This window comes from Natrix helvetica, assembly GCF_964273705.1.
Source record: "Natrix helvetica genome assembly, chromosome: 3".
Taxonomy (NCBI): Eukaryota; Metazoa; Chordata; class Lepidosauria; order Squamata; family Natricidae; genus Natrix; species Natrix helvetica.
In genome coordinates, this window is record NC_138549.1 from 175,140,839 (window position 1) to 175,159,352 (window position 18,514).

The following is an 18,514-nucleotide window of genomic DNA, read 5'->3' on the forward strand; positions in this document are numbered from 1 at the left end:
TCTTCTTTGTGGCGTCCCCTGAGATATTGGAAGATGCTATCATGTCTCCCCTGGTCCTTCTTTTCATTAAACTAGACATTCCCAGTTCCTGCAGCCGTTCTTCATATGCTTTAGCCTCCAGGCCCCTAATCCTCTTGGTTGCTCTTCTCTGCACTCTTTCCAGAGTCTCCACATCTTTTCTACATCATGGCGACCAAAACTGGATGCAGTATTCCAAGTGTGGCCTTCCCAAGGCATTGTAAGTAAAGGTTCTCCTGGCACATGCGTGCTAATTGTTCCCAACCCTAGGGGGCGGTGCTCATCTCCATTTCGAAGCCGAAGAGCCAGCGCTGTCCGAAGACATCTCTGTGGTCATGTGGCCAGCATGACTCAATGCCAAAGGCGCATGGAACACTGTTTCCTTCCTACCAAAGGTGGTCCCTGTTTTTCTACTTGCATTTTTTACATGGTTTCGGACTGCTAGGTTGGCAGACGCTGGGACGAGTCACAGGAGCTCACTCGGTTACCCAGCACTAGGGATTCGAACTGCCAGACATTCTGATGGACAAGCTCAGCATCTGAGCCACGCTGTAAGGCATTATAAAGTGGTACTACTATTTCACTCCTCTTGATTCTGTCCCTCTCTTAATGCATCTGTTATCTCTCTGTTCATCCCACTTGTCCCCTTTCCTTTATTTTATTAATAAATAAATATTAATTTATTATAAATATTAATTTATTTTTATTATTTTATTAAATATTACAATACAATACAATAGCAGAGTTGGAAGGGACCTTGGAGGTCTTCTAGTCCAACCCCCTGCCTAGGCAGGAAACCCTATACCGTTCCAGACAAATGGCTATCCAACATCTTCTTAAAGACTTCCAGTGTTGGGGCATTTACAACTTCTGGAGGCAACTTCTGTTCCACTGATTAATTGTTCTAACTGTCAGGAAGTTTCTCCTCAGTTCTAAGTTGCTTCTCTCCTTGATGAGTTTCCACCCATTGCTTCTTGTTCTGCCCTCAGGGGATTTGGAAGATAGCTTGACTCCCTCTTCTTTGTGGCAACCCCTGAGATATTGGAACACTGCTATCATGTCTCCCCTAGTCCTTCTTTCTCTTAAGCTAAACATACCCAGTTCCTGCAAGCGTTCTTCATATGTTTTAGTCTCCAGTCCCCTAATCATCTTTGTTGCTCTTCTCTGCACTCTTTCTAGAGTCTCCACATCTTTTCTATATCAACCAAAACTGAATGCAGTGTTAATATTTATATATAAGTATAATATTATATTTATTATTTTAATAAATATCAATTTATATTTATTGTTTTAATAAATATTAATTTATATTTATTATTTTAATAAATATCAATTTATATTTATTATTTTAATAAATATCAATTTATATTTATTATTTTAATAAATATCAATTTATTGAAATAAATCATATGTATTTTAAATATTGTATAAAATAAAAAAATTATAAAAATTACCTTCAGGAGCCACTGAGTGTTATTTTCCAAAATCCTCTCCAGCTGTTGGACCTTGGGGGTGGGCTGCCCGTCGGGAAAAGGGTCCCCGGGAGAATCCCGCTGCAGGGCGTTGATGCCCAGAGGGTCTCCGGGGGATTGGCAGGGGGGAGGATCCGCTTCGGGGAGGACGAAGGTGTAACTGCAGCGCCCTTGCTGGACGCGGTGGGCGCGGCGGCGTAAGACCCCCTCGCTGGCCCTCCTCTGGCTGCCCTTCGCCCCCCGGGCTGCCATCAGGGCACCGAGGAGGGCAAGGAGAGCCAGGAGGGTGAACTGCATGGCGGCCAGGTGGGGGCCGGGAAAAGCCCACCCTCTCACCCTTATCCCCGGTCCTTAAAGTTGGGTTTTCTCGGCTAAAACTCTCCGCTTGCAGCCAGCGCCGGGGATGCAGGACTGGGGATGATGCCAGCGGGAAGGGCTGCTCTCTTCCTTCTCTGGGTCAGGCTGATTCTCTACCCCCCCCCCCCTTTCTCAATGCATTCACATTCTGTAAAATTAGAACTTCCTCTCTCCCTCTGCCCCTCCCCCTCTTTCTTTTGACAGCCCCCCTCCCCCCCTTCCTCAACCAGTCTGGGTTTTTTTTCTTTTTTCTTTTCTTTTTCGCTTTCTTTAATCATCCGCCTGGTTTCAGGAGGTATGAGGTCAGTCCTGCAAAGAGGAGGGGGGGGAGGAGGAGAATTTGAGGGGCTGCCCCAAGGAAGAGGGGGGCAAGAGGAGGAGGAAGAGGAGGAGGAGAATTTGAGGGGCTGCCCCCAAGAAGAAGGGGGCAAGAGGAGGAGGAGGAAGAGGAGGAGGAGAATTTGAGGGGCTGCCCCCAAGAAGAAGGGGGCAAGAGGAGGAGGAGGAAGAGGAGGAGGAGAATTTGGGGAGCTGCCCCAAAGAAGAGGGAGTCAAGCTATTCTCCAAGGCATCTGTGGGTAGAACAAGAAGCAAGGGATGGAAACTAAACAAGCAGAGAAGCAACTTAGAACTGAGGAGAAATTTCCTGACAGTGAGGACAATTATCCGGTGGAACTGCTTTCCACCAGAAGTTGTGAATGCTATGAAACACTGGAGGCTTTTAAGAAGAGATTAGACAACCATTTGTCTGAAAGGGTATAGGGCCTCCTGCTTGAGCAGGGGGCTGGACTAGAAGACCACCAAGGTCCCTTCCAGCTCGATTCTGATTCTCATTTCTGGTTTTGTAAATCTGGGGATCCTCTTTTCCACGAAATTTGGATGTTTGAGAAATTTCAACACTCAAAACCAAACAAGAATTATTTCCCCAAAGCACCAGAAGGCAGGACAACAAGCAACGGATGGAAACTAATCCGGGAGGGAAGCAACCTAGAATTAAGGAGATAGACAATCTCCTGGCAATTAGGACAATTAACCAGTGGAACCACTTGCCTCCAGAAGTTGTGGCTGCTCCATCACTGGAGGTTTTTAAGAAGAGACTGGACAGTCTGAAATGAAGTAGGGTCTCCTGCTTCAGTAGAGGGTTGGACTAGAAGACCTCCAAGGTCCCTACCAGCTCTATTCTGATTGAAGAGAAGGAGAAGGCGAATGAGAAGGGGAGAGGGGAGAAGTACTATGGGGTCTTGGGTGCTCTCTGAGCCTGGCTGTTTTCTTGCAGGCGTTTCATGACCCTACTAGGGAACATCATCAGTGCTAGAAGGGAGTGGGGTTTGCAGGGAGGGGGTTGGAGAAAATGGAGACAGAAGGAAAAGAAGGAAGGGAAGAGGAGGAAGAGAAGGAAGAAGGATGGGAACAGGAGGAGGAAGGAGGAGAAAAGGAACAGAAAGAAACACGAACTCCTTGGCAAGAATTACACACACACACACACACACACACACACACTCCAATCCTGTTACAAGAGCTCATATTTCAATCTGAAGGTTACACACTCACAACAGGGCAACCCAAAAGTGAGTGGGGTGATATGATTTTTAAAAATCCACATGGAGGGCTTTAAGTCAATGTACACCGTTGGTGGTTTTTGCAGGGAGGGGGAGTAAGAAGCCTGTCAATCTTTGCATGCTTTAGCTTTGAATCCAACTGACTTCTGCAACTGCAAGGAAACCCACCCACCCCACTCCCCACCTCCCTTTAAAAAAAAAGATTGGCTTAACGTTTCTTCGCATGACTTCATTAATGGAAGGAAATTGGTTCTGTTTTCTCTGCGTTTCCTCCCTCCCCCCCCCAATGTTTAAATTAGAAATTAACATTAGAGCAGGCCCCCCCTCCCTTCTAGCACGATGATGTCACCTATTTGGGTCATGAAACGTCTGCAGGAAAACCACCAAGCTCAGAGCTCTCCATGAACAACACCCTCCTCCTCTACTCCGGCACTGATGATGTTACCTAGTTGGGTCATGAAATGTCTGCAAAAAAACCACCAGACTCAGAGAGCATCAAGGACCCATAGTCCTCCTCCTCCTCCTCTTCCTCTTCCTCTTCCTCCTCCTCCTCCTCCTCCTCCTCCTCCTCCTCCTCCTCCTCCTCCTCCTTCTCCTCCTCCTCCTCCTCGGAGCCCATTCCTTTCTAGCACTGGAAGTCTTTAAGAAGATGTTGGATAGCTATTTGTCTGAAACGGTATAAGGTTTCCTGCCTAGGCAGGGGATTGGACTAGAAGACCTCCAAGGTCCCTTCCAACTCTGCTATTGTATTGTATTGATGATGTTACCTAGTTGGGTCATGAAACATCTGCAAGAAAACTACCAAGCTCAGAGAGCACCAAGGACCCCACAGTCATCCTCCTCCTCCTCTTCCTCGGAGCCCATTCCCTTCTCGCACTGAAACGTCTGCAGCAAAACCAGCACGCTCAGAGAGCACCCAGGACCCCTCCCCAATCTGCTTGATGTTAAACTGAGGCAGGCTGACCAGAGTTGGTTCAGAACCGTGAAGCTGAACGGCTTTCCATGGGGAATCTAGAACGCTGTTCTAGATAGCCTAACCAGGGCTCTAACTAAGACAACACAAGGCAATTTGAGTTGGTGGGTCTACTTCCTCGGTCTCTCCCCAAGAGGAGTTCTGTAGCCCCCAAATTTCATAGAACCAATAGCAGTAGTTTTGATGTTTCAACCAAGATCACCTGAAATGTTCATGCCACTTGATAAGGCCTCAGTCAGACCATACTTGGAATAGGGCGTCCAGTTTTGATTGCCGCCCTATAAAAAGGATGTGGAGACTCTACAACAGGGATTGTACCAAAACTGTGTGTGTGTCCACTATCGCACACATGCGCAGGCCCCCTACAGCGCATGTATGAGCGACTTCCATGCGGGGGGGAGATTTTCACCCTCCCCAGCCTAAGGAGGCTTTCCTGAAGCTTGGGGAGAGCGGAAACGGACTCTCCGGGGCCTCTGGGGGACCGGGGGAGGCCGTTTCCACCCTCCCCAGGCTTCAGGGAGGCCTCCATAACCTGGGGAGGGCAAAAAACAGACTCATCATGCCAACCGGATGTTTGTTCCCCGAACTTCTGGTTGGGCCTGTTTTTTTGCCCTCTCTAGGCTCTGGAGGCTTTCCTGAAGCCTGGGGAGGGAGAAAACAGCCTCCCCGGCCCTCCGGAAGGCTGAAAATCAAATTGCCAGTGTGCACATGCCATAGCTTCACCATCACAGCTCTAGAAAGAGCGCAGGGAAGAGCAACAAAGCTGATTAGGGGACTGGAGGCTAAAATACATGAAGGTTGCAGATTGGGTATGGGTATGTCTAGTCTAATGAAGACTATGGCACGCATGCCCTTAGTGGCACATGGAGCCATGTTGCCAGGCACGCATGAGGTTGCCCATTCCTCTTCCAGGTTCCTGGAGCACAGGTGTGCGCCACAATCAGCTGACCTTCGTGTATGTGACAGCGCCGGGAACTGGAAGAGCTAGTCTTCGGTTTTCCAGTGTGAGTACGCACGCCGGCCAGCTGATCTTTGGGTATACATGCGCAGCAGTAACCAGGAAAATGACTCCCTCTATATCTATATCTATATCTATATCTATATCTATATCTATATCTATCTATCTATCTATCTATCTATCTATCTATCTATCTATCTATCTATCTATCTATCTCTATCTCTATCTCATATCTATCTATATCTATCTATCTATCTATCTATCTATCTATCTATCTCTATCTCTATCTCATATCTATCTATATCTATCTATCTATCTATCTATCTATCTATCTCTATCTCTATCTCTATCTCATATCTATCTATCTATCTATCTATCTATCTATATCTATCTATCTATCTATCTATCTATCTATCTATCTATCTATCTATCTATCTCTATTTCTATCTCATATCTATCTATCTATCTATATCTATCTATCTATCTATCTATCTTTATCTATCTATCTATCTATCTATATCTATCTATATCTATCTATCTATCTATCTATCTATCTATCTATCTATATCTATCTTATATCTATCTATATCTATCTATCTATCTATCTATCTATCTATCTATCTATCTATATCTATCTATCAATCTATCTATATCTATTATATCTATATCTATCTATCTATCTATCTATCTATATCTATCTATATCTATCTATCTATCTATCTATCTATCAATCTATATCTATCTATCAATAGATTGATAATCTATCTATATCTATTATATCTATATCTATCTATCTATCTATCTATCTATCTATCTATCTATCTATATCTATCTATCAATCTATCTATCAATCTATCTATCAATCTATCTATATATCTATATTGTGTGTGTGTGTGTGTTCCAGCATAACCCTAGAACGCCTCGACCAATTTTGAGCAAACTTGGTACCCAGATGACTTACTCTCTGGAAAAAAGTACTGAGGGGGTAATACACCCCTCAGTGTGTGTGTGTGTGTGTGTGTGTGTGTGTCTGTCTGTCTGTGTGTTCCAGCATAACTCCGGAACACCTGGGCCGCTGAAATGAAAAGGACTGAATTATATCTATAGTGTCACATCACAGTATCTTTAACAGTGATCGCGTGCATTGTTTGGATTCAAGTTCTGTTAAGATGCAGCCTGTTGTGCCTTAAAATGGCTTCTACTGTACAGCACAGTGGAGTTGCCATGGTAACGGCTTCACAGTACTCCACAAGGGGGCTGCTTCTGGGAAGAAGGGTTGGTTCTTAAAATGAAGGAAGGAAGGGAGGGAGGGAGAGAGAGAGAGAGAGAGAGAGAGAGAGAGAGAGAGAGAAAGAAAGAAAGAAAGAAAGAAAGAAAGAAAGAAAGAAAGAAAGAAAGAAAGAAAGAGAGAGAGAGAGAGCAAGGGGGATTGGTTCTGGGCAACCCTGGATTATCAGCTAGTATTAGTTAAAAGGCGAAGGAAGGGATTTCATAGAGGGCTTTTCCTGTATCACCTCAATGTCCCCCTCCCCAGTCACTCTTCACCAGGGATTCCTCGAAATCCCAGCTTCCTGGAAGCCAAACCTCCTGCCTGCGATGCAAAGGAAGGTGATGCTGTTTACTCTGGGTGGGGTTTTCCTGATCGATACCAGCTGTTCAGAGAAGCAACAGGAAGAGCTCCGGAAGTGTTTCCTTTGTTTTTTGAGGGCAAAGGCATCGCTCAAAAGCAAGGGGGAGCTTCTTGTCAGCTAAAGAGAATTCTTCACATTTAATTCTCCGCACCCCCCCCCCTCTCCTCCCCATGCCCAACTGGCAGGATTAGCTCCCCTCTTGTCTCCTCCTCTGGAATCAAAACTGAGTGGAAAAGCCAGAGTGATGATTTAGGGCCTGTTTAGGACCCATTTGGCCTGCAGCCAGGCAGAGTGTTGCTAGAAAGCTGCTATTTTGGGAAAGGCTCAAAGGCTGCCAGGCTCCCCCACGTGGGAAGGAAGGGGTGGATGGGGATGTTTTCCTAAGGGCACATTAAACATGTTTTCAGAGTCTGTTTGGAACGGGTAAGACAAGTGAAGGGGGAAGAGTCAACTGGCTTTGCTGCAATCTGATCAGCAACTCCAGGACTGCAAGCTAGGAGTTTTTACATCTTCCGAAAGCCCCCAAAGAGATACATTTATTTCTTTAAAAGTCTTTTATATGCACAGATATAAGGGGCATGGTGTGAGTTGGATTGGATTACATTGGATTGGGTAGGGTTGGGTTGGGTTGGGATGGGCTGCATTGGGTTGAGTTGACCTGAGCTGCATTGAGTTGAGTGGATTGAGTTGAGTTGCATTGACCTGGGCTGGGATGGGCTAGAGTGCATTATATGGAGCTGAGTTGCATTGAGTTTGAATTGAGTTGGGCTGGGCTGCATTGCATTGAGTGGATTGAGTTGAGTTGGGCTGGGTTAAGGTGCATTGTGTTGAGCTGAGTTGCATTGAGTTGAATGACTTGAGTTGCATTGGGCTGGTCTGGGCTGCGTTGTGTTGAGTTGAATTGAGTTGAGTGAGTTGGGTTGGGTTGGGTTGCTTTGGGATGGGGTGGGCTGCATTGTGTTGATTTGAATTGCATTGAGTTGAGTGAGTTGAGTTGGGTTGCTTTGGGTTGGACTGGGCTAGGCTAGACTGCATTGTGTTGACCTGAGTTGAATAACTTGAGTTGTGTTGAGTTGAACTGTATTGAGTTGAGTTCACTTGAGTTGAGTTGGGCTGGGCTGGGCTGAGCTGCTTTGAGCTGAGTTGCATTGAGTTGATTGAGCTGAGTTGCATCATTTGATTTTAGTGCCACCCAAAATCAAAGCAACCCGCACCCCATTTTATCCAGTATTAGAACAGACTGAAGAATTCAAATATGTTTAAAGAAAACTCAACACAATAATGATCATGCAGCAACCCTTCTAAAAGATCAAGAATACATTGACATTCATCAGGTTAACCATCTTTTGGATTCACCCAACACACATATGAAGAACGTTTGCAGGAACTGGGCATGGCTAGTTTAATGAAAAGAAGGACTAGGGGAGACATGATAGCAGTGTTCCAATATCTCAGGGGTTGCCACAAAGAAGAGGGAGTCAAACTATTCTCCAAGGCACCTGAGGGCAGGACAAGAAGCAATGTCATCAGAAGTTGGGGGTGATTCCATCACTGAAGGTTTTAAAGAAGAGACTGGACAGCCATTTGTTTGAAATGATATAGGGTCTCCTACTTGAGCAGGGGGTTGGGCTAGAAGACCTCCAAGGTCCCTTCCAACTCTGTTACTCTGTTTTTCTGGAAGGGAAGGGATAGAAGGAGAGAGCGGGGGAGGAGAGGAGATTGGAGGGGAGGGGAGGAATGATGGAAAAGGAAGGAACGAAGAAAAAAGAAAGATGGAAAGGAAAGGAAAGGGGAAGGGAAAGGGAAAGAGAAAGAAAGGTGAAAAGGGGAAGGAAAGATGGAAAGGGGGAAAGGAAACACACCAGTAGAGACACACCAGGCTGCGGAGAACTGGGGTGGGGAGAGGGGGCTGAACTCTGTCATGGAGATCATTTGGATGTCTTTAAGAAGATGCTGGATAGCCATTTGTCTGAAAAGGTGTAGGGTTTCCTGCCTAGGCAGGGGGTTGGACTAGAAGACCTCCAGGATCCCTTCCAACTCTGCTATTGTATTGTATTGTATTGAAAGAAAAGACGAAAGGAAAGGGGAAGGGGAAGGAAAGATTTAAAAGAAAGATGGAAAGGGAGGAAAGGAAAAGGGAAGGAAAGATGGAAAGGAAGGGGAAGGGAAAGGAAAGGAACAATCTTTACTTCCTAGGAGTTAAGAACTTTATCCATCAACCGTGCTTACATTCTTGTTCTCTAGATGGCCCCTTTCCCTGGGAACCCTGCAATCTTTAAATCACTCCATCGTTTGGCATCTGCCACCCTCTCTCTCTCCCCCTCCGCCCCCTCCCCTTCCAGCCCCCAAGCCTGACCAACAAATCCAGCACATGATTAATCTCCTTCTGAGTTCACAGTGCCAGCTTGCTCTCCAGGGCATACCGGAGAGGGGAAGAGGTCCCTGTACTCGCAACCAGTTGCCAATCATAACACAACATGAGTATGAGAGCAGAGACACACCAGGCTGTGGGGGAACTGGGGTGGGGGGAGGGGGCTGATCTCTGTCCTGGAGATCGTTTGGATGTCTTTAGAAGACATCTCCCTATTTTTAGGAAGGGTCTGAAGACCCTGGCTTGGCTTGACCCACCACATGCTTCTCTTGCTGGGCCTGCTGGGATGGGATTAACATTTCCGCCTGATTTTTTTTTAAAAGAAAAATGTTAGCATATTATCTGTGGAAATCACTAGCCTGAAAATGTGGAATTTGTAGAGGGAAAGCTTTTATTTAATGATAATGCCCGGGCTCCTAAATGCAAGATCACACCTGCAACCAATTTTGGTCACCAGGCTACCGAAAAAGATGGAAAAAGTTCAGAGAAGAGCAGCGAAGATGATGATAAGGAGATTGGAGTCTAAAACCTATGACAAACAGTTGCAGGCATTGGGTTTGGCTACTTTAGAGAAGAGAAAGACCAGGGGGAAACATAATAGCAGTGTTCCAATATTTGAGAGGCTGCTGTCAAATAATTCTCCAAAGCACCTGAAGGCAGAACGAGAAGCGACGGATGGAAAGTAAGCAACTTGGAACTGAGGAGACACTTCCGAAGAGTGAGGACAATTAACCAGTGGAACAGAAGTTGCCTCCAGAAATAGTGGGTGTTCCATTACTGGAGATTTTCAAGAAGACAGGGCAATCCCATGTCTGGGATGGTATATTGCAGGGATGGCAAACCTATGGCACGTATGCCAGAGGTGGCATGCGGAGATCTCTCTTTGGGCACGGGCACCGTCGCCAGCTGGTCTTCGCAGGGACCGGAGTGCCAGAAAAATGGTCTGAAAAATGATCCAAAATGGCCTGAAAACAGCCTGAGAACGGACCGAAAAATGGCCCCAAAAACAGGCAGATGTGCACCGGCCAGCTGGTCTTTGGGTTTTTGGCACTCGAGCGTGCACACACACACACACACATGCGTTCCAGTTTGGGCACTTGGTGCTGAAAAGGTTCCCATCCCTGGTATATTGGGTCTCCTGCTTGATCAGGGGGCAGGACTAGATGACCTACAAGGTCCCTTCCTGTTCTATTCCATTCTATTGAAGGGGAATAGTAATAAGGATACAAACTCGTTGGTTTTAATAGAAACATTTGTTTTCTGTAACACGCATATGTTATGCCTTGTATTTGTGACTATAAGCTTGCGTGCTGTAAGTGCCTTTTGTTCCCTGCAACTGACCTCCTGTGGCCCTGTTATTAGGGTCTGTAGAATATCTGGCAAATGTCAAATCCTTGCCATTTGAGCTCTTATCAATCTGCAATCTATGGGTGTAGAACCTATCCTGGAATGGAGCTGTAAAGAGCTGTAAAACTGACACCTTTGATATGTCCCCACCACCCTTCTGCCTGAGAATCTATCTCACCTTTGATCTGTGCCCTTCACAACAGGGGGCCAAATGGCTAATCTGGGAACAGAGGAAAGAGATAATGCTGATAAGGCTAGTGAGGAGTATTGTAAAGCCAGGATGTTATTCTATGATAATTTAACTGTATAAAAAAAGAGGTACACCTTCTCTGAAGGGGAGTTCTTCCCTGCATATCCTTGGGGTAGGTTGGGAACAACTGACCATCATGTCTTTAAACTTTGATCAAAGATGTCTAGTTTAATAGAAAGAAGGACTAGGGGAGACATGATAGCAGCCTTCCAATATCTCAGGGGTTGCCACAAAGAAGAGGGAGTCAAACTGTTCTCCAAGGCACCTGAGGGCAGAACAAAAAGCAATGGGTGGAAACTAATCAAGGAGAGAAGCAACTTAGATCTGAGGAGAAACTTCCTGACAGTGAGAACAATGAATCAGTGGAACAGAAGTTGCCTCCAGAAGTTGTGAATGCCCCAACACTGGAAGTCTTTAAGAAGATGTTGGATAGCCATTTGTCTGAAACGGTATAGGGTTTCCTGCCTAGGCAGGGGGTTGGACTAGAAGACCTCCAAGGTCCCTTCCAACTCTGCTATTGTATTGTATTGTAAAGAAGAGGGAGTCAAACTATTCTCCAAAGCACCTGAGGGTAGAACAAGAAGCAATGGGTGGAAACTAATCAAGGAGAGAAGCAACCTAGAACTGAGGAGAAATTTCATGACAGTTGGAACAATTAATCAGTGGAACAGAAGTTGCCTCCAGAAGTTGTGAATACCCCAACACTGGAAGTCTTTAAGAAGATGTTGGATAACTATTTGTCTGAAGTGGTGTCCGGTTTCCTGCCTAGGCAAGAGGTTGGGCTAGAAGACCCCCAAGGTTCCTTCCAACTCTGCTATTGTATTGTATTGTATTGTATTGTATTGTATTGTATTGTATTGTATTGTATTGTATTAAATGCTGATTGTTATTCAAGCCTCCATTTAAGTCTCATTTTGTTTGACTCATCGTGACTTGGGTGTGTTCTCAAACTTCTATGGGTCTCCACGTATTCTCAAACCTTACACTATCAAGCGATGGAGCAGAAGTTGCCTTCAGAGGTTGTGGGAGCTTCCTCACTGGAGGCTTTCAAGAAGAGACTGGACTGCCATCTGTCAGAAATGGTGTAAGGTCTCCTGCTTGGGGGGGGGGTTGCACTAGATGACCTACAAGGTCCCTTCCAACTCTGTTTAATCTATGAAATGGCATAGGATCTCCTGCTTGGGTGGGGGGAGGGGGGTTGGACTATATGACCTACAAGATCCCTTCCAACTCTGATACTATTCTGTTATTCAGAAATTGTGGGACCTTCCTCCCTGGAGGCTTTCAAGAAGAGACTGGACTGCCATCTGTCGGAAATGGTGTAGGGTCTCCTACTTGGGCGGAGGGTTGGACTAGATGACCTGCAAGGTCCCTTCCAACTCTTATTCTAAGTTGGGGGAGGACAGAAAAGGGATGGCAAAATGCCTCCCCCCCCCAAGGGATAAAAAGGCAGATTGGGGTTAATGTTTTTGAAAATGTCTGTTTATTTTTCCCCATAGCCTTTTCGGAAGGCCCCGGAGGCTGGTCTCAGCTGGACCAAGGGCTGACCCTATCCTTCCCAAGACATTTCACCTCTGGGCTGGGTGGAAATTTGGACGGAGGCCGGTTGCCAAGTTTTGGTGTTGGGCCTCAAGCTTCAGCCTTTCTACTTCCTCCTCCTGAGGATCTGCAGGAGAAAAAAGCCAGATACCCAAAAGATTGGACAGAAAGAATTAAATTCATTTTTTTTGCTCCCATGATTGGATTGTACTGCCATCTCCTGGCAGTGGAAGAGGAAGGCTCTGATGAGGGCTCTGGGTCAGAGGCACAGAGAGGGAAGGAGAAGAAGAATAAAGAGAAGAAGGAGAAAAGATGAGAAGCAGAAGAAGGAAGGAAGATGGAAGAGAAGAGGAGGAGGAGGAGAACTGTGAATCTTTGATGCTCTCTGAGCTTGCTTTCTTACAGACATTTCAAGACCCAACTAGGTAACAAAATCAGTATTTGAAAGAAGTAGTGTTTGCAGAATGGAGGGGGAGGAAGAGGAGGGAGGGAGGTGGACGAGAAGGATTGAGGGGTCCTTGGTGCTCTATGGACTTGATTGTTTTTAGACATTTCATGACCCAACTAGTTAACCTCATCAGTGTTTGAAAGGAGTGGTGTTTGCAGAATGAAATAGAAGGAAGAGGAGGTGAGAGGAGGAGGGAGGGAGGGAAGGAAGGAAGGAAAGGAAGGAAGGTGGACAAAGATGATTGAGGGGTCCTTGGTGCTCCATAAACTTGATTGTTTTCTTAGACATTTCATGACCCAACTAGTTAACCTCATCAGTGTTTGAAAGGAGTGGTGTTTGCAGAATGAAATAGAAGGAAGAGGAGGAGAAAGGTGGAAATGCAGGATTGTGGGTTTGATCTTCTATGAACTTGGTTGCTTTCTTGTAGATGTTTTCATGATCCGGCTAAGGATTTTTTCCTACCTTCCAGCACTGATGATGTTACCACATTTTAGCCCCATGTTTCTGCCAAGCATCCCAAACTGGGGCCAGCCGTCTTAAAGTGAAAACCTGGCCGATATGCGAGGATCTGCCACACACACACAAGACAAAGTGTGAGGTTTTTTAAACAGATGTCTTTTATTGAATACTGAACAAACGTTTACCCTGCTTTTCAACAGAATACAAAAGAAAAGAAATACACAATGTTTTACTCCTTCCTTACTCCTTCGCACTTTCTAGTTCAGCTGGGGACACTGGATGGTGTTGTTCTTGTACTGGCTGGGGAGGATGGGTTCTGCGATCCCAGTACATCAGCAGGAAGATGGATTGCAAAATGCAAGAGTTGATTACAAAATTACTTTGTTTGTTGACTCTTGGGCGCCTCCCCATGGCCATTAATTAAAAAGTCGGGGGGGGGGGACCCACACTTCCCCCCCTCCCCTCCTGGCTAATTTTTCTGCTAAAAATTAAAGCAGAATAAAAGATCTGATGAGGTCTGAGACCCCGAAGGTTATTCACAATGCTTCGTTTTAACAAAAGTCCCCCCCCACCGCAAAATATATATATTTCAAAAAGATATGAAGGATTTTCTTTTAAATACATTGCCCTTCTAGAAATAAATTCTCTATAATATATATAAAATCTATTTATTTATAGAAATAAGAATGTGTTGCTCCCTCTTTCATCCCAAAATACAGAAACTTATCAGAAGTCTGCAGCCTGATGGGGGGGAAATGTAGATTTACATTTATTTTTTTAGTGAATATCTGCTGACATATCGTTTTCACAATTATTTCAGTGAGAAAAGTTTGAAAGGAAATTCTACAAGAATGATATCCAACACAAGGATTATTCCAACTCTGTAGGGGCAGTCCTTGCCTTACGACCAAAATGTTGGAGCAAAATTTCCATCGCTAAGCAAAGTGGCTGTTGGAAGTAATCCACGCTGAATTTTACACTCCTTTTCTGCCACGGTTGTTAAGCGGATCGCACGGTCCTTAAGTGAATCTGGCTTTCCCGTTGACTCCGCTTGTCGAAAGCCGGCGGAAAGTTCAGAAATGATGGTCACGTGACCAGGGAACGCGGTAAGCCTTGTTAACAGGTGCCGCTTCCCAAGTACCCATATTGTGACCGTGTGGGATGCTGAGGATGCATGACGGTTATAAGTGCGAGGACCAGTCGTAAGGGACTTTTTTCTCGTTGCCATTGTCACTTCGAATGGTCAGTAAAGCCATAACTGTAACTCATGGACTAGCTCACAGCCATGGCTTCGTTTAAAAAAATGAATTTAGGATTTTGCAGCAGTAAAAAATTAGGACTCTGAAAAATTAAATACAAATGTCACATTTGAATCCTTTGATAAAGAAACAAAAAAAAAACACCCTCCAACTTTCCCTGTTTTTCTTCTGGTGTTTCTTACACCAACATATTGGAAGCAGCGCACAAATACATCTGTGCAAAAGGTTGGAGAAAGTTGTACACTTAAAAGACAGAATGACAGAGCTGGAAGGGGACCTTGGAGGTCTTCTAGTCCGACCCCCTACTCAAGCAGGAGACCCTCTACCATTTCAGGCAAGTGCCTGTCCAGTCTCTTCTGGAAAACCTCCAGTGATGGAGGAGCTCCCACAGCTTCTGGTGGCAAGCAGTTCCACTGGTTGATTGCTCTCATTGTTAGGAAGTTTCTCCTTAATTCCAGGTTGCTTCTCTCCTTGATCCGTTTCCATCCATTGTTTCTTCTCCTGCCTTCAGGAGCTTTGGAAAATAAGTTGACCCTCTCCTCTTTGGGGCAGCCCCTCCAATCCTGGAAGGCTGCTATCGTGTCTCCCCTTCTTTTCCTTCTGTTCTCTAGACTAGCCAAACCAAATTCCTGCAACTGCTCTTCTTGTATTTTAGCCTCCAAGAACTTCGGATGCCTTGAAAAATTCAATTTTTTATCATTAGCTTGAGCTGATGGCATTCTAGTTTGCTCCAAGCGTGTGATTCTCCATTTGAGGTTGGACCAAGATGTCCCATCCTCACCGTGGCCAATTTGAACTTTTGCTGGAGGAACACGGACAAGATCTGGTGATGGGAACTCAGTGTTTCGAGAAAGCAGAAAGGAGGAACTTGTTGGGTTCACAAAGATTGGCAGATAATCTAGTTGAAGTCAGAAAGTCGTAGCTGGGAGTTCTAGAAATGAAAGGTTCTGCATAGGTTGGTTGTCCATGACCACAATCGTCTCAACCTCTTGGTTGAGAAAAAACGGGGACAACATCTAAATCCCAGTTTAGCTCTTCCTTTCTCTTAAACTCATGTTCGTTGGACAATCTAAATCCCAGTTTGGTTCTTCCTTTCTCTTAAACTCATGTTCGTTGGACAATCTAAATCCCAGTTTAGCTCTTCCTTTCTCTTAAACTCATGTTTGTTGGACAATCGATTCTATTTCTAGAATGAGTAACAGTGAGAAAGATTCAGGAAAACCCTTCTAAGGGGAGGTGGAGGAAGAACCAGGAGACAGCTAGATGAGATCTTGCATTCCCTCCCGAGGTCCATTCCTTGGGGTCTTTAGATAGGACGCTGTGTGGTTCTTCAGCTCTTCTGGATGGTCCATCTCCTCCTCTTCCATAGCAGGTCAAAGAGCAAGAGTTAGTCCCTTCTTATTTGGGTTCCTTCATTGGTTCCTTCAGTGATGATGTCCTAGTTTTCATAAAGTCAAAGGTCCCTATGATGGAGAGGGGGATGGATGAAAGGTGAGGAGATGACGCTACAGACGTCAATATGGGAAAAGATGGTGCATGGGATCTACCTTCCATCTTCTGTTGTCTGACCACGCTGGAGAGAAGGTCAAGAGGTGCCACCACAAACCATCATGGTGGAAGGAGAACTTGACAAGGACAAGCTTGAAGGAGAACGGAGAGCAGGATCCTTGAAAGGCAGGAAGAAAGAGATAGAAACCATCCTAATTTTTATTTAATTTGGCCAGTGATGGAGCTCTTTGTTGGACTTCAATGGGTGTTGACCACCTCCAGGGCAAGGCCACTCGCTCTGAAGCTCATTAAGCCACCTTGAAGGCATCTATTCTTTTCTTCCTCCTCTGCTGCCTTTCCTTCTTGCTTCTCCTCATGTTTTCATTCTTCTCTGCAAGGCAAAGGAGAGGAGTCAGGCTACTTCCTTACCAAAGCGTGAAATCTTTGGCTGGGGGAGCCCCTGTTTGCTATTAGTAAGCCAAATATTTTCTCCCTCCGCCAAAAAGAACAGACACCCCCTTCACATCTGGTTTCCCACTCTCTTTTTCAACACCAGCCCACTGGTTTTATTGGGAGGGGGGTGTTGTGCCAGAATATTGTCAGGGCAAGGAGTGAGAGGAGATGAAAGTTGGCTCGACTTTGGCAAATTTTGCAAAATCAGCTTAATAGCTTCTGAAATCTTATATCTATTATCTCTCTCTCTCCCTCCCTCCCTCTCTCCCTCCCTATCTCTCTATCTCTCCATCCACCCATCCATCCAGGTTGACTCAGCCTTCCCTCCTTCCTAGGTAAGTAAAATGAGGACCCAGATTGTTGGGGGCAAGAGGCTGACTCTGTAAACCACTTAGAGAGGGCTGTAAAGCACCGTGAAGCTGTATATAAGTCTAACTGTTCTTCCTTCCTTCCTTCCTTCCATGGTGGCTCAGTGGTTAGAGTGCAGTATTGCAGACTAACTCTGCCCACTGCCAGCGGTTTGATTCTGACCGGCTCAAGGTTGACTCATCCTTCTCTCCTTCCAAGGTTGGTAAAATGAGGGCCCAGATCGTTGGCCATTTGTTGACTCTGTAAACTGCTTAGAGGGGCCCCTAAAGCACAATGAAGTGGTATATAAGTCTAAGTGCTATTGCTATTTATCTATCTATCTATCTATCTATCTATCTATCTATCTATCTATCTATCTATCTATCTACTGTATCTATCTATCTACTGTATCTATCTATCTACTGTATCTATCTATCTACTGTATCTATCTATCTACTCTATCTATCTACTTATCTATCTATCTATCTATCTATCATCTATCTATCTATCTATCTATCTACTGTATCTATCTATCTACTGTATCTATCTATCTACTCTATCTATCTACTGTATCTATCTATCTATCTATCTATCTTCTATCTATCTATCTATCTATCTATCTATCTCATCTACCTATCTAATCTATCTATCTATCATCTATCTATCTATCTATCTATCTATCTATCTATCTATCTATCTATCTATCTCCATCCATATCTATCTATCTATCTATCTATCATCTATCTATCTATCTATCTATCTATCTATCTATCTATCTATCTATCTATGTGCAGCATGGCAGGCTAACTCTGCCTGCTGCCAGCAATTCGATCCTGACCGGCTCAAGGCCAACTCAGCCTTCCGTCCTTCCGAGGTCGCTAAAATGAGGACCCAGATGGTTGGGGGCCAGAGGTTGACTCTGTAAACCGCTTAGAGAGCCCTGGGAAGCGGTCTATAAGTCTAAGGGCTATTGCTAAGCGCTAAGAAAGGTGGTTGGAAAGTTAGGCCGACAAGACCGTAGGACCTTTTGTAAGGACAGCCCAGGGCAGGGCTCCAGTCACGTGACCTGGCTGCCAACTCTTACCTCCAGGACAATGTCTCTTCATCAGACAGTTCTGGGTCTCGGACAGCGCTGGACACAGAGCCGCCTGGTCCTTCCCGCTCTGGAGTGTCTCCCGGACTCGAACTTTTGAGCCCCACTTGTACCCACACATCCGACCTTGGTTGGTGCAGGGGCTCCAATTGCCCCAGGGGGCTGCCTCACAGTTTTCTGGGGTGGAGAGGGGGAGAAGGGAAGAGAGAAGTAAGACACAATCAGGACTAGGACCTTGTCAGTTGCCAAACTGTAGGGTCCTTGGTGCTCTCTGAGCTGGGTGGTTTTCTTGCAGACGATTCCTGACCAAACTAGGAAACATTGTCAGGGCTAGAAGGGAATGGGGGTTGGGGAGGAGGGTGGAGGAGGAGGAGGAGGAGGAGGAGGAGGAGGAGGAGGAGGAGGAGGAGGAGGAGGAGGAGGAGAGGGAAGTGAAGGAAAGGGAAAAAAGGAAAGGAAAGGGAGAAGAAGGAAAGGAAAAGAAAAAAGGA

General features: G+C 45.4%; 2 protein-coding genes across 2 annotated transcripts in view; both read right to left on the reverse strand.

Annotated features, from left to right (window-relative positions):
• Positions 1–1,954, reverse strand: part of ANGPT4 (angiopoietin 4) — a 41,532-nt gene extending 39,578 nt beyond the window's left edge. Inside the window, exon 1 of the mRNA XM_081949727.1 lies at positions 1,473–1,954. Within this exon, the coding sequence (XP_081805853.1) occupies positions 1,473–1,787 (315 nt within the window). The 5' untranslated portion in view covers positions 1,788–1,954. The remainder of the gene's footprint in view (positions 1–1,472) is intronic.
• An 11,570-nt stretch (positions 1,955–13,524) lies between these two features.
• The window catches only part of RSPO4 (R-spondin 4), a 53,032-nt gene continuing 48,042 nt past the window's right edge, over positions 13,525–18,514 (reverse strand). Inside the window, exons 4-5 of the mRNA XM_081949803.1 lie at positions 18,015–18,200; positions 13,525–16,520 (exon numbers count right to left, since the gene is read on the reverse strand). Of these exons, the coding sequence (XP_081805929.1) occupies positions 16,438–16,520; positions 18,015–18,200 (269 nt within the window). The 3' untranslated portion in view covers positions 13,525–16,437. The remainder of the gene's footprint in view (positions 16,521–18,014; positions 18,201–18,514) is intronic.